Source organism: Dama dama, chromosome 29, assembly GCF_033118175.1.
Source record: "Dama dama isolate Ldn47 chromosome 29, ASM3311817v1, whole genome shotgun sequence".
NCBI lineage: Eukaryota > Metazoa > Chordata > Mammalia > Artiodactyla > Cervidae > Dama > Dama dama.
In genome coordinates, this window is record NC_083709.1 from 11,445,008 (window position 1) to 11,460,901 (window position 15,894).

Below are 15,894 nucleotides of genomic sequence, written 5' to 3' on the forward strand. Positions count from 1 at the left end.
CGCGGCTTCCGCCGTTTCTGTGGATGGTATTCAGTGCGTCCGTACATCAGTGTGTGTGTTTTTCCCTTTTTCTTCTTCAGCAGCAGATTGTATCGTGTGCGGTCCTGTGTCTCATCTTCTCCACTGCACGGTGTGTTCTTGGGCCTCTTTCCAGATCATGTTATCTTTAGCAGCTTCAGCGCCAGAGTGGAGGTGCTGCGGAACTCCTCGTGATTATGTCAGCTTCCCACTGAGGGACGTGTGAGAGGCTTCCATTCTGCTCTGATGAACACTGCTTCCTCACACAGCTGATGACCTCACTCGGTTGATGTTTTCTCTGGGCACAGAAGTAGGCAGATCCTGGAAACGGAGTTGTTGAGTCAGAGAGCAACACATGTGTGATTTTGTAAGATATTTTCAGACAGTATTAAGTTGTGGTTCTGCCACGTGCCCTCACCAGGCGTGAACAGCAGTTGACTGTGTTCAGGTTTAGTTCAAATGGAGAGACATGCCTCTTGCCTTTTTGTGTCCAGATGTATTACTGAGGCTGAATGTTATGTGGGCTTCTTTAAAATGAAGCACAGGATTTCCCTGGTGGCCCAGCGGTTAAGACTCCCTGCTGCCCATTCAGGGGGCCCAGGTTCGATCCCTGGTCGGGGAACTAGATCCCACATACCCTGTGGCGTGACCAAAAGATTAATAAAGAAGTAAATAAAAAGCAAAATGAAGCATATATTTAACAGTGCTTACAGTGTGAATGGAATAGTCTTTTCTGTTTCCCACTTTAGGGTGTAAAAGTGTACCTGCTCCTTTCCATGTGTGTACTAGGAACGGTGGGTCTTACAGGGAGATTGTTCATGTGTGAGAACTTGGAACCTGTGGACACAGTGACCGGGGTCAGAGAGGTGCGTGCATAGGGACAGGCTGCCCCCTCGGGAGCTTCTGTGCGGAGCAGAGCTTTAACAACCTGGGGGAGACCCTGCTCGGGCTCTCCCCACAGCAGGGTTACCAACCCCAGACTGGGGAGTGGTGCTTACTCAGGAATCCGAACGCTAGTCCCTGGACCAGTCTCTGTGTATCTCTTTGTAGGAGTTAAAATGAGCCTTGTACCTGCTCAGGTAGTTGAAACACCATGCTATGAATATAGTGACCTGTTTGCTTTCTTAATTAACACAAGTAAGCCCTTCTTCTGGAAGTGAACTCTACATTTGCCTGCACTCCTTAAAAAAAGGTGAATCATGTCAAAATTCGGATGGTGATTTCTGTTTCAAAGGCCCTTGAATGACATTCAAAAACCAAATGTAGGAGATGTCCTGGCGCTTAGTACGTGTTCAGTAAGTGTGCTTGTGTCAATAATGCCGGCCTTCATATAAAAGTGGTGTTCTTCAGACATCATATTGGATCCCAGATGGACTCCCTAGGCGCGGGCCTCTGTATCCCGTAGTGAGGGCTGTCTCATTGCTTGTGCAGGTGTAAAGGCCCTTAGTTCCAGGAAATAAGGAAATGAATCACAGTAATCAATGGCATTTTTCTAAACTCTTCTGGAATTGTTTTATCATTAGATGTATATTTAAGCAGTCTTTCTGCTTGTTTGGACTGATGGTATAATATGTGGTCAGTTAAGGTTTCAGGTTGAACACTGGGCTTAGCTTTATAAAGCACTCAGAATGACTGTCATTCATGATGGGCCAGTAACCTGATGCTTCTTTGGGCTGACAACAGCTCAACAAGCATTTTTCAGAAGACAGTTACTGAGGGGCTTTCTTCTCCCCAGTGTCTTCCTCATGCTTTCAAGGTGTTAGGGAGTCCCAGTGTTAGAACCCCGCTGGGCGTTACGCACGGTAAAGTCAGGCCTTGGTGATCGGAAGGAGTGGAAAGGGTTGCAGCTTGTGTTTGCGAGCTGTGCTTACTGTTCCATGCAGGACTGAGGCTTAGTATGTTTGTTTAAATGTTTTTGTAGCTGAATTTCTGTTCAAAATAATGTTCAGTGTGACAAATACCATATGTGTACGCAGTTTTGAATTCACACTGACTCGGCAGTAGGAACGTGAGCATTTTTATTTTCCTCGGGCGTGCTCTCCCTTTTCTGGGTCTCCTCCTCCCTCCCCCGCGGTCTGCACTCTTCCTCTGCAGTGTTCTGCCTCTTGGCCACGTCCTGTCTCCACGTTGAGAGGAGGCAGCGGACGCAGACACAAGGCAGGAGCACCGGCAGGGCCCCAAGAGCAGGAACTCATGACCTTCACAGATAAACCCTGAAGGTTGGCCAGCGTCCATCCACCCCGCCTCACGGCTCACCTGCGAAGTTAAGCTTGAATGCCAGAAAAGAGCGCGAACTAGCCGGTTCACGGCAGGGGACAGACAGTCAGTCCTGGCAGGGGCGTGGAGTTCTCTGTGGATCCGGCTGCGAGGCAGGAGGAGGGGCGCCTGGCGCGGTGGGCCCTGGAGGGGAGGCTCCCTTCGTGAGGGCTGTCTCATTGCTTGTGCAGGCATAAAGTCCTGTGGTCCCAGCACGTTTCCTGGTCCACGTCAGAGTTAGACAGCAGCGACGAAAATCATGCCGTACTAATGATTACACCAAAAATATTTTACTTGCACAAAGATGATTTGTTATTAGTAGATTCTGATTCTGTCGAGTACAGGAGATCGCAAAATAGCTTTTCAGTGGGTTTTTTTCTTGGTTAGGAAGAGAGGAAAAAACGAAGAGGTCAGAAGGATATGTTTGTTCGCCGTTTTAAACGTGTGACGAGCAGGTCGCCGTGAAAGCAGAAGGAGTCCTGTCAGAGTGTCACGGGCGGTCTTCTCTGTCTCTGCAGAAAGCGCCCGGAAAAAGCAGGAGGGGATCGTGGGCAGCTCGCGCGTCTGCTTCGCGCAGCACACCCCGTCCCTGCCGGCCGAGAGCCCCCGGCCGCTGAAGCTCCGCAGCATCCTGGACATGAGCCCGTTCACGGTGACGGACCACACGCCCATGGAGATCGTGGTGGACATCTTCCGGAAGCTGGGCCTGCGGCAGTGCCTCGTCACGCACAACGGGTGGGTGTGTCCCCCTCGCGTGCGGGGCCCTCGGGGTCGGGGTAGGGGGAGCCCCGTCAGGCCCCTGGGGGAGGTCTGCTGTTCAGGATTAGCCCCTCAGAGTCCCACTTACCAAGGGTGGGCGAAGTGTTGACTGCCAGGTCTCTGCTGAGCCAGGAGCGCTTCAGGGCTGCAGGGAGGCGATGTCCTAGGAGGTCGGGGAGGGGCTGGGGGGCCTCCAAGCTGAGGGGTCCCTTTTCGGACAGCAGTGGACCCCACTGCATGGAGCTCTGCAGCGGCCTGTTCTTGCAGATATTTCATGGTCAGAGTCTTCATCTCTAGGACAGTAATAACTTTCTGGCTGTTTACTATTTGATTTATTGTGTGGTGAGGGAAATTGTGTATAATTAGTCAAAGTTGATGGATTAGCTGAAAACCTTTTGTAAATGCTCTGTTTCCGCTTTTCTACAGTCTCCATCTGCAAATCCTGTGAATACAGTGCTGGCAGATAAACACTTATGTATTTAAAATGCACACATTGGTTTTTCTGCCCTTCGCACATAACCTGGCCGTGTTTCTCCACGTGGGAGTTTGGGGAAGTATGGTCTGGTGGGAGTCAGGGAGCGGGGAGACCTTGTGCCTCTGCCCCTGGCGCCCGCCTGCTGCCTGGCGCTGCTCCCCGCTCCCGGGCCTGGGGTGTGCCTCCCTGCCGCCCTTCTCTCTGGGCCCCTGGTTCCCACCACGCTGCCCTTCCTGCTCGGAGCCCTCAGGACTGTGCTGCGCCTGAAGGCTGAGGACAGCGAGGCTGGTGGAGTAGGCGGGGCGGCTGCCCCGCACCGTGTGAGACTTCGGGAGGGCCCAGCGGTCCCACAGCCATCCTGTGCAGACAGAACACGCCCTCTCCTGGGGACGGCAGGAGGTGGGCGCCTCTGGCTGCAGCCCCTCTGCGGTCCCTCTGCATGGAGACGGTCATCTATGTGGGAAGCTGTGCCCAGGCCCGTGGTCAGCACGGGTAGTCCAGGGAGCAGTAGCCTCCCAGCTCAGAAGTCCTGCCTCTTGCTGTTGGATGTGATTGTTGACCAGTAGAGTCCATCTCTTTCTTTGTGATTTCTTTTTTTTTTTTTTTTTGGCCATACCATGCGGTATGTGAGATCTCAGTTCCCCAACCAGGGATGGGACCCATGTCCTCTGCATCAGCAGTACAGAGTCTTCAGCACTGGACCACAGGAAAGTGCCGTAATTTCTTGGACACTGTATTAGCCGTAAGGGTATGGAATACAAATAGAAGCTAGAGAGCGTGCCTCGTGGCTAGTGTTTGCACTGTGCTAGCCACTGAAGGTAACTCCAGGAAGCAGGGAGGAATCGATGGAAGGATGAGATCTTGATCAAGGGCAGGGAGTTCTATTTTTTTTTTTTTTTCTCAAGATAAGGGTTTTCTTTTTATTCTATGACAGAGTGCAGGTACAGGTAGTTGTTGGGAGTGGTGGTGGGTTCAGGGTGTCGAACACAGTTCCTGGGGCTTCCTTGGCTCTCTGTGGCTGCTCTGAGACTGCAGGACGTCTGGTTGGCTCAGGGCGTTGCAGGCTCACCAGCACTGTCCCTCTCGGCTCTTCCTCTGAGGATTCCCCACAGAGACGTACCCTGCAACTTCCGCTCACCTGTCGTCCCCCAGAATGCTGCCGCGTGGTCTCTGGATGCACGTGTTGTTGCATAATTTAACATTTAAAACTCGAAGTGTGCTAATAATGGAAAGGTTGAGAATTGACATCAGGCACTCTAGATTCCTTGGGCGACTTAAATAGTCGTCTCTGCACACTCTTCCTGCCACACTGTAACCCTTATCCTTCTTATGAAAGACAGCTCCATGGTCTTCCTCAGCCAGTGCACCTGGCTGGATGTTCACAGTCCAAAGTGCCTTTAGCCTTGAAGGAATGTACACCGTTCTGGAAACCAGTTGCCTGGTTCAAATGCCCTCAGACTGCATTGATGAGAAATAACAAAACAACCACAAGAATACTGCTCACAGGGGAGAACAGTCGGTGCTGATAAAAGTGAGCAAAGGATGGGCAGGATACCAAGGCCTTACACGCTTGCCAGGGGTTACAGTCAGTTCATTATCCTGCCTTCTATTGATTGTAACCATTTTCTTGAATTTTAGTGTTACAAAGAATATTCAGTGAACATTCGTATGCACTAATTTACATATGCATATCTGAAGAATATGCAGGGAGAAATAGCTGAGAGACATATCAATAACCTCAGATATGCAGATGACACCACCATTATGGCGAAGAACTAAAGAGCCTCTTAATGGAAGTGAAAGAGGAGAGTGAAAAAGCTGGCCTAAAACCGAGCATTGAGAAAACTAAGATCATGGCATCTGGTCCCATCACTTCAGGGCAAATAGATGGGGAAACAATGGAAGCAGTGACAGACTTTATTTTCTTGGACTCCAAAATCACTGCAGATGGTGACTGCACCCATGAAATTGAAAGAAGCTTGCTCCTTGGAAGAAAAGCTATGACCAACCTGGACAGCGTATTAAAAAGCAGAGACATTACTTTGCCGACAAAGGTCCGTCTAGTCAAAGCTATGGTTTTTCCAGTGATCATGTATGGATGTGAGAGTTGGACTATAAAGAAAGCTGAGCACTGAAGAATTGATGCTTTTGAATTGTGGTGTTGGAGAAGACTCTTGAGAATCCCTTGGACTGCAAGGAGATCCAACCAGTCCATCCTAAAGGAGATCAGTCCTGAATATTCATTGGAAGGACTGATGCTGAAGCTGAAGCTCAAATACTTTGGCCACCTGATGTGAAGAGCTGACTCATTGGAAAAGACCCTGATGCTGGGAAAGATTGAGGGAAGGAGGAGAAGGGGATGACAAAGGATGAGATGGTTGGATGGCATCACCGACTTGATGGGCGTGAGCAAGCTCTGGGAGTTGGTGATGGACAGGGAAGCCTGGCATGCTGAAGTCCATGGGGTCACAAAGAGTCAACACGACTGAGTGACTCAACAAAACTGATCTGAAGAATAAAGTCCTAAAAGTGAAAAATTTGAAAGTTAATGCATTGAAAATTTAATAGATATTTTCACATTATCATATAAAATAATTTACATTCAGTGTTAGCTCATGTTTTGAAGTGTCTCTTTTTAGTATAAAGAATTCCATGGTCCCATATGTGACATGATTATAGTTACAGTTTTTGTTGTTTATCGCATAGTGATATCACTGCATTTGAAATGTTTGAATTTTAGTTTTTAAAACAGCATCCCATATTTGAAAACCCATGTTTGTGCATGTATATATAAGATGACTTAGTTGGCTCATTTTGACTTAGTAACTAGTTGTCAAATATGACTGAGTGGACTGCTAAGTTTGGTTTATGTGCTTCATACTTCGGGAGTCATGGCACCAGACCATGAGCTTATGTAGCTACAGGCATGTGGTTTGGCCTCCTAGGGTATTTGGCACTAAATTTTGCACATGGTTGGTTTTCTGCAAATATTAGTTGATTTGTATATTTTTCATGTTTATGATTAGTTGCTTCAAATTAAGGTTTTTCTCCTCTCCCCCAACTCACTGTGGGGGAGAAAAGCAGATTCTCACAGCTTTTCTCTTACATCCCTTCCCTAAAATGAGACTTTTTGAGGTTTTCTAAGGATTATTTTTGTTCCATTTATTTTAGTGTGACCATCGGGAAATGAGAAAGTAGGGGAAATCCTCCCACTTGGTGGTTTCCTCCAGTTAACAGGCATCAGCTGCACTGGGGTTGAGAGCAGCAGTGGTTCCAGAAAGGCTGGGACAGGAAGGTTGGGGACCAGGGTGAACTGCACGTCGGCTGTCGTGCGACAGTGTGAGCCTGGGTCTGTTTATGTAGGATGTGCCTTGTAGTTACTGATGTGTCGTCAGAAATCTGGATTTTATGTTACGTTATTTTATAACTAATGAAAGATGAGTGGCCATCGACCAAACAAGTCATGTGGTGTGCCACCTCCAGGTTTGTAGCTGGTGTGCAAGGCGGTTTTACGCTCAGGCGGGTCTTCAGTGGTGGGCAGAGTGTTGGATGATGGGAGAAGAGATGTGTGTCAGCAAAATAGCTGTTTTCCTTTGTTTAGGGTTGTTTAAAGAATAATGGTACCAAACTTCATTGTTTAAAAGCTTAATAGGTACACGCTATTGAAAAGCTATGAAAGCTTTTCATAAAGCTTTCCGGGTGGGGGTCCCTTTGGCAATGATGGCTCAGTCGGAAGCCAGGCCGGGTCGTCCTCAACGCTGACCTGCGCGGTGTTGCTCTGCGTGCCTCACGTGGGTGGGCCTTCTCAGTTGTCACCAGTGGGCATGTCCTTGCGCAGTCCTGGTGAGGCACGTCCCGGGCCGTGGCGATCGCTGCCGCCATGCACTCGGCTGACAGTGCCAGCACAGGCGCTAGAGAGGAGTGAACGGAGCGGGCGCTGGTAAGGGCGGACAGCTCAGGTTCTCTCCTGAGCCTGCCTGTTCATAAGAGAGCTTTGGGTGGGAGGTGCCGTGGTTAGATTTTCCTTATTTTTGTCCTTCAAGGAAAATAGGTTGCTATAAGAAGAGAGCACATGTCTTCTGCATTTTAGTGGAGAGTCTAATGGTCAGCTTGTTAGGGTTTCATACTGAGTCCTTAGAGGTGGAAAACAGCTGTGTGTTTGGGGGAAGAAGACTTGAGGAACCCACATCTGCATATGAAAGGAGAAAACGAGGTTGGGGGGAGGTTGCCCATGTTTTGTGTTCTGATAAGCAGAATCTCTCAGAATCCTTCAGCTTTGGTGGAACCAGCAGGACGTTCACAGGAATTGCTCAGAATGAGTTCTGTGGCCGTGTGGGTCAGGAAAGGGTTGGATCAAATGCTGTAGAGGTTTCTTTACTGTGGAGCTTTGCACACGGGGTGGACAGTAAACATGGTTTTCCAAACATGCACCTTTTGGGCGAGGAAGCCGGCGGGCAGAGGGGCTCCTGGGCCTGGTGTTTCTGGACACAGATACTCTGGGGCAACGTGCTGGGTTGAGCCTTATTGCTCTTTCAGCATTGTGCACCCCCAAGGAAACAGTCATCTTTTACAGGAGTCAGATTTTGCATTGATTTTCCCCATCCTTCTGAAATTAATAAAGCGTGACTGAGTTTGTCCTTATTACTCTGAAATCTCTTTTCTGTAGTAACTAAAGAGAGGAAACATATGTATTTCCTCCTTTTATGGCTGTTACTTTGTAAATACAAAGATTACTTTATAATGTATAAGTTTGCTATTTTGTCCTTAATAAATTCATGACTGACCTCATTGCATACCTCAAGGTTTGGCAGAGCTTACTAACTTAGTAACTGAAATTAATCATTGTATGTAATCAGGTAGAGAAGAGTAAGAATTAAACTGGGGTTCTTTTACTTAATGTCAAGATGCTCACTTTTCTTGATTCCAACTATATATGCAGGTGAATTGGTGATTGTTTCTCTTTGAACACCTGCTGAGTGGGTGCTTATTTTATGTGGGGCATGTTCTGAGCTATTGGAGGGAGACATGCTCCCACATTCTGAGAACTGTTCAGCTTGTCTTTGTTCTTAAGGATAAGTGCATCATTGTAAAAGATAAGAAGACATTAGCAAAGAAGCGGTTTTTGCCTTTCCCAGTCCCTTCCCTGCCTGCTTCCTGCCCATCCATCCCCAGGCGCCTTCCCTGCCCCGTGACTGACCGCTGAAAAAGCAGCGTCCCAGGGGCCCAGAGCCCTTGACTGAGCAGGTCCCCTGCTGACATTCGTTCTTCAGGAAGCCGGGGTGGTCCGAGGCAGTGCGACAGAGAACCGGCCTAGCCAGACGGCAGGGTGTGCGGTCACCCTGCAGGGTGTGCTGAAGGGGCTTCCAGAATTGAAAGAGGAAAGCTTTTAAGGTTCTCAGCGTCCATTGTGTATACTTTCGTAGACTGGAGTTGACTTCATTCACTTCCATTGTAAAGGTGAACACAGTGAGGAGGGCTGGGGGCTGGCCCTTCAGGAATGAGAAGCACTTTCCTCTGTGGCAAGAACATGAAGCTACCGTTCAGAGTTGAGCAGCTGTGTACTGATGGTGTTTCTTTGTACTTTTTTTTTGGAGTCATCTTCATTTTGAGCTTTTATAATCTTGATTTTTAATTTAAGGACAACTACCTACCAGTATTTGAAGTAGGATCACGTAACTTGCAAAAGCCAGTAGAATTAATGCAGTGGTACCTGGGGTTTCAGAGCACTTGTGTGTGAATTTTTCTGAAGCCCATGATGTTTTAGCTCTTTCTGGCCCTCTGTATCAGGATGGTAGGACCCCTCCCCGAGTCCCCCGCAGTCATTAGCATCACGTGGTCTGTTGCAGGAGCCTCTTGGGGATCATCACCAAGAAGAACATGGTAGCACACCTGGAGGAGCTGACGCGGCGCGCCGAGCCCCTGGTGATCACGCGGCTGCTCCCCAGACTGGGCGGGGGGCGGCTCCGTGCCCTCGCCTCCCCCACCGGGCGTGTTAGACCCTCCTCCTCCCCACATGGCGGGGTGTGCACACCCTGCCCTGGGAAGCAGCAGGCCCGCCTCCTGGCCACCACAGCCTCTCCTTGGCTTTAGGACTGTAGGCAGTGTGTGTGCACAGTCCTACGGCAGATATCCCCACTCCAGCCCGGACGCCTGCTCTGCTTCCAGAGAGCCCCCAGCCCTGTCCTGTCTCTCTTCCCTGGTCTTGGCTGTGTCGTGGGGCGTTACCCAGCTCAGCGGCCTGCCCGCCCCACACACCCTCGGTCCCGGGGCCTGGGCTCCAGCACCCTCTGGAGGCTGTTTCTAGAGCACGGGCTGCGGCTGAGGGTCACGTGTGGTGACTGTACCTGGCCGTGGGCCCCAGTGGAGTCGTGACTAAAGAGGATCTCGAGTACTCGGATAAGTTGTCTGGCGCTGGCAGTCTCACGCTGGGCCCCTTTGCCTGTGGTTGTCACCCCTCCGTGAGGCCTGACCCCATAGACTTCAGTCCAGCACTGACCTCCATGCATCCTTTTTGAAGAAACCACTGGCCAGAAAAATAAGTAGCTACTCATCCCTTCTGCTTTCTGCTTCATCTGTAATAATCTTCTAGGACTGCTTCCTGATTTTTTTTTTCACCTACCTTTTAATGTAAGCGTTAACAACTCAGACTTTCATAAAAGCACTGTGCCTTTTTTGACTAAAATCAGAAAAGGAAGACATCGATGACTGTAGTAGAAACTTGGGTCATCCTAGAGACTTATTCTTGGGTTCTGAAGTTTGTGACTGAAATTCTGTGTTGACCATTTTAAGTGCATTTTACCTGAATTGTATGTGCTTTCGTGAAGATTCGACATACAGCAGGGCACTCTTTAAATCAGTTTTTTAAAGACAGTTGATTTTGGCTTTAAAGAAAAGTGCACTCTAAAGGGCCATCATGTTCTCTTCTGTCTCGGCCTGGTGGAAGGAGCTGTCCTCCTCAGCTGGGCTCAGCACCCCTTCTTGTTCTGCATTCTGCTCTCTCTCGCTGGCTCACGTGACTCAGAGGCTCTGCCTCCGCGGTCTGGCCTTCAGTCTCAGGGCAGGGACACTGCGTGGTTAGGAGTGTCATGCTCGATACCTCCGAGCATGGGTGCTGGGTGTTGAGTTACTTGACCAAGATGCTTTTTGAAAATACAGACTCGGGCTGATTGCTTTGCTCTCCTTCTGTCAGCAGAAAGGATTTAGCTGTGGGTTTAGCTTCTCCTTTCCCTTTCTTTTAACGGCAACCTTCTGCTTGTCCTTTTCAGACGCCTCCTTGGTATCATCACAAAAAAAGACATCCTCCGTCATATGGCCCAGACGGCAAACCAAGACCCCGCCTCCATCATGTTCAACTGAGCCCCGCGGCGGAGGAGGGGGAGGACGCCGGGGAGGAGGCCTGCCTGCTCAGCAGCAGCTCACTCTGACCGGGAAGCAGGACTGGCAGCGGCGGGCTCCTGTGGCGGGGTTTGCAGACACGGCTGTGGTGCGGGGCGGGGAGGCAGAGGCGAGCAGCACGCGCCTCCCATCTGCGCTCAGCCATGGAGGCGGCCCTGACCCGACCCCGCCCTCTCTGGCACTGCAGAGAGGCCGGCAGGCCCTGTGTCAGAAGGGATCCCTCTGAATTGAGCCATCTCTAAGACTGCAAGGTCTTGCCCTTTTTTTTTTTTTTAATCAAAACTGTTGTGTTTAACTCCTGAACCGTGCAGGTAAAGCATTACCTTTCTACATTCCGGACGAGCTTCTTCCTCTCCCCTCCCCCGCGAGCTGTCACCAAGCCTCTGAGTGGTGTGCACGTGGGTAGCAGTCCTTTCTCATATTGAGATGTGCGTGGTCTTATCGGGGTCTTGTCACAGGGAGGAGCGGGTGCTGTGTCCCCACACGAGGGGCTTGGGCCAAGCCCGCGTACCACAACCGGGGCGAGGCGCCGGGGAAGCTCTGCGGGGGGTAGGGCGTGCTCGCGGGGTGCAGGGGTTCAGCATCAACCACAGGGAACTTGACTGGGAAGGATGGACAGTTTTCTTCTTGCTTTTCTCACCCTCTCTGACTTGATGGATAATGTGAACTGGTCTTACGCAGATTTTTCTGTTTCTAAATCTCCTATAACACAAGTACTATTGAGCGTAAGGAAATGATGCTGCTTTGATAGTGACAAGAAGGAAGTGTTGTGTTGAGCTGCACCTGCTATGAGTTGCATGTTTAAACACTGGAATTTTCTTTTTCTTGAAATTAGATCAGTCTGGGTTTTTTTTCCCCTTTCCTTAAGGTATTTTACTGCTGACACTGAAGAAGAAATGTAATTCATAACTTGCACTAAATGTATATTTCTTTCTTAAAAATTTACCATTCTTATTTATATTTTTATGGATTAAAATTTATAAAATACAGATCAGTTAATATCACACTTAAATACTTTTACCTTTTTAATGTGGTTTTTATAGACTAATTCAGACTTAGAAATATGGAGATATGAACAAAGTTTACAGTGGGAACGAGGGTCTAAGATGTGGTGTGGTTGTTTCTTTGTGATCACACGTGTACGGAAACCTTTTCTCATCTCTCACTGCCATCCTCTGGGTTGTTTCCAGCTTGTCCATTTTGACTCATTAACTGGAAGCTGAAAAACTATGTATTGTTTCACAGATTAAAAGTTAAATAGTGTTAACCTTAAAAAAAAAAAAAAAAAACAGTAGAATGGCAGAGGTAGCAGTTAAAATGTTGATCTGAACAGAACTTGTGAATCTTTGTGGAGGTCATGTCCAGGTGTTCAGTGACATTTTGAATCCACGCTGCACTTTTTTGCACAGTGGGCTGAAAATGTACTGGATGTGTTTGGAATTTGGGGTTTTGGAAAATACCTATCTTAATCATGGTCTCAATTCACATCAGCAAAGGCAGTTCACTTGAAGCACTGGCCTGAAAATTCTGGATTATGCGTCTTGGGAGGCAAAATGAATTTTTAGAGACAGACATTTTTCTGAAACACATCTTGCAATGAGCTGTTTTTACATTTTGGAAGTGATTGTTCAGTTCTTGATTCTTAATAAACCTGTCAGGTCTGGGAGATCACAGATCTTTGTGATGCTGAGGATTTATAAGATCTCGAAGCCATATTAGAACGACCACTGAGAGTTGAGCAGACGTTAGGAATTCCATGACACCTGAGTCTTGCTCTGCCTGCAGTCAGTGCTTTGTCCTGCTTCCCCCTTCTGGCCGCCTGCACACTTGATTCCCGGCGTGTGGAGACAGCTGTGCCGAGCCACGGTCAGCTGGTCTCCTCTCAGCCTCTGTTCCGTGCGTTTGCCCGAGGCCCAGCGAGCGTGGGGGCTCCGTGGCCGCTCCGTGGTGTCTGCTTTATCTCCCTCGTTTCCTTTCCGATTCCGGGTCCTGCGTCACCCTGACGTCTCGGGCGGATGCAGATTCTCTCCTGTGTGTCCGTCCTGCTGAGACGCGGGGGCGCTCGTGGCTGTGTCGCTCCATCCCGCTTTCCTTCTGGTATGTTGGGTGTGTCTGCGTGTCCGCCTAGCGAGGGGCGTTGGAGGCCATGCGGTGGAAGTGCCCGGCCCAGCGGAGTGCAGGCGGAGCCTCATTGGAGTACCCTTTCTGAGAAGGTATGAGAATGGGCAGGGTGTCAGCATCTCTTCTCCTTAATAATTGTGTTCAGTTCTGACTCATGAATGCCTAGTTTGTTCATCTGCGATGTTGCCTAGAGCTGTATTTATCTGTTTTTATTTATACTAGTGTAGTAGAGCTGCATATCATTACAGTACACATGGTGACTGTGATGAGTCAATCAGAAAACCTATTAAAATCTATACGACAACGTGTGGTTTGGCCTTTGATTCCCTCGGTCACCGTGCTCCGGGGGTCACTGCCGCTGTGTGTGTCGTGTGGCTGGGGCACCCAGCGTGCACCCCCCGGGGTGTCCTGCGTCTCTCGGGCTGCGAGGCAGCACTGTCCTTGGCAAGCGGGAGTCACGGGGACCCGGCAGACCCCAGGGTGACTGCAGGGTGTGCGTACCAGCACGCATGTGGGTCCAGGGACCACGCTCCTCAAAGGAGACCGGTAAGTAACCTGCAGACTGTTCTGAGAGTGTGGTGGTTCGCACACAGAGCTGCCTGCGGGAGGGGAGACAGACACTTGGAGCGGTGTCCATGCGTCCAGGGCCGTGAGCCTGGTCCTGACGCGCCCGGGACACCTCGTTTTGCTGCCCTCGTGCTGCTCACGCGACGACTGAGCGGCAGCTGTGCCCCTGGGACTGCTGGGCACGGGCATCAGATGCTAGTACCTGCCGTGAGCTGCTGCTGCGGCCGTCGACCCCGGGGAGCCTCCTGCTGTTGTGGCCAGTGCCCGGCGGAGCTCCCCCAACCGGGGGGGAGGGGCAACACACGGCCTTGGGGGTGGGGATGCTGGGCGTGCGCGATGAGGCGGGGTGAGGTGTGCGCGTGTACGCACAGCAGGCCGACAAGGCTTCCCGTGTGGGGGGGGGGGGTGAGGACACCAGGTAGGTCTCGGCGCTGGAGGGACGAGGGCAGGGGCTTGGCTGGGTTGGGATGTCAGTTGGCTTGTTTGCACACATAGGACTTAATGGTGCCAGGGAGCAGAAAGCTCTGTGCTGGTGCCACGGGGCGAATCCGTGGGGACACAGATGAGAGCACTGTCTTGGGTGAGGTTTCACCGCTTCCCCTTTTTTCTTGGCTGGATCATTCTACATGTGCTTGAGAAGTTGTATGGAAGACAGTTTGTAAGCTCCAGGTGTGAGCTTAGCTAAGTCTGAGTTGGGTGATGGTTTTGTTAAATTGGGTGAAGGTGAAGCTGCTTTTACTCATGAAAGAACCCAGGTACTGGGTGAAAATGAACAGGAAGGCAGGTGGCATCCGGGAGCCACAGCAGCCGCTGGAACAGACCTGAAAATGTCTGGTGAGTGAGATTTCGAAGGACCAGGCCTCCAGTGCAGGAAGAAGGTAAGATGGGGAGAGTTGGTGTCAGGCTGGCAGGAGCTCGCTCTTGAATGACCAAGTCTTCAGTCCTTGGAAGGCCAGCCCCTCACCAAATGTGTGACCAGCCCTTGGATACAGCTGTTGGGCGTGGAGCCTGGAAGTGTCTTCACAAGCCTGTTCTCAGGAAGCCCTGCTCATAGCTTGTAGTCGTCACATTGTAACTGCCATTTTCTTGGCACTGGTGCCCAAACCCTGTTTTGGCTCCGATATAACAAGCCTGATGATGATGTGCATGCAGGTGTGTGAGAGGGATGGATGATAAGCTGAATTTTTTTTTGTACCCTTTCATTTATCCTTTGATAAGCAATCCTGTTGAAATCTGTATTACTGATCACAAGGCAAATTAAAAAAACTTATATTTGAGGTGGTTGGATCAACAAATAGCATGGTTAAAGGAATCTGGAATTTCTAGCTAGCTTCCACTGTCTTAACGGAAGGTACACTTGACATTAAGGTAAACGTGTTAACTATTTCTAAATACTTCTGCAATATTAACAAGGACCTTTGAAGGTACACAAATCTGTGGAAAGAGCTCAAGTGCTGCTTCAAAGGTTAGATTGTTTTAATACACTCTGTAACAAGTAATGTTTAACACAAGGCGCTTGGCGTTCAGATGCACCCGGGACCTGTAGGTCATGTTCAGGGAAGGGACTGCATCTGTCCTCCGAGCCTGGGCCCTCTGTCAGAATGGGCCGGTCATGGATGGGACTGAGGCCCTGTCTGCTGCGTCTCAGCTGCCCGCGAGAACAGTGCGGCTGTGGGGGTGGGGGCTCGCTGGACATGGCTGCATCTCAGGGGAGTTGTGACTCGTGGGCGTGTCACCAGAGTGTTCCCCCGGCCGTCCTGGAGAGACTCCCCCTGGCACCCGCGAGGGGCCGCGTGTTCACCAGGCACGCGTCCATTCAGAGGCTCGTCTGACTGCAGGGCCACCCCAGGAGTGTGTCCTGCACCTGCTGTCCTGAAGATGCCGGGTCTCGGGACTCAGGAGGCAGTGACACAATGACTTTGGGGTTCTGTGGGCAGGCCCAGGTGGTCCTACAAGATGGGGGTGAGCCCGGTGACCTCAGCGGGGAAGCTCTGCTTCCGAGGCTGTGGCCCATCCACAGCTTGCTGCTTTGCATCTGACTGTGAGCTCTGAATCCATAAGGTGAGGGATGTCTTGTCAGGTTTTAAAAAGGATCTGTATTTGGTGAAACACGGCTCCCCTGGACTGCACTGGAGACCCACTGCGTACTTTGTCGTGGGAAACGCTTCTGGTGTGTTTAGCACACATTGCCCACATCCAGGCCAAGCCCTGGGAGCTGTGCTGGAAGGAATGCTGCCCACCTGAAGCTGGGGAGGGTCTGGGGTGGCCCCAAGGCCCCACCCTCGTGGCTGCAGCTCGTGTTA

At 50.3% G+C, this 15,894-nt stretch overlaps 1 protein-coding gene across 13 annotated transcripts in view; it reads left to right on the forward strand.

The window, feature by feature from the left end:
• The window catches only part of CLCN3 (chloride voltage-gated channel 3), a 92,504-nt gene extending 79,176 nt beyond the window's left edge, over positions 1 to 13,328 (forward strand). For 10 of the 13 annotated variants that reach the window (XM_061132088.1, XM_061132089.1, XM_061132080.1 and 7 more), the window contains 3 exons: positions 2,793 to 3,009; positions 9,355 to 9,430; positions 10,774 to 11,073. In XM_061132088.1, the coding sequence (XP_060988071.1) occupies positions 2,793 to 3,009; positions 9,355 to 9,430; positions 10,774 to 10,932 (452 nt within the window). In that variant the 3' untranslated portion in view covers positions 10,933 to 11,073. Of the gene's footprint in view, positions 1 to 2,792; positions 3,010 to 9,354; positions 9,431 to 10,773 lie in introns of all 13 variants that reach the window. The other 3 variants (XM_061132090.1, XM_061132092.1, XM_061132086.1) reach the window with 2 other exon arrangements.
• The last annotated feature ends 2,566 nt before the right edge of the window (positions 13,329 to 15,894 follow it).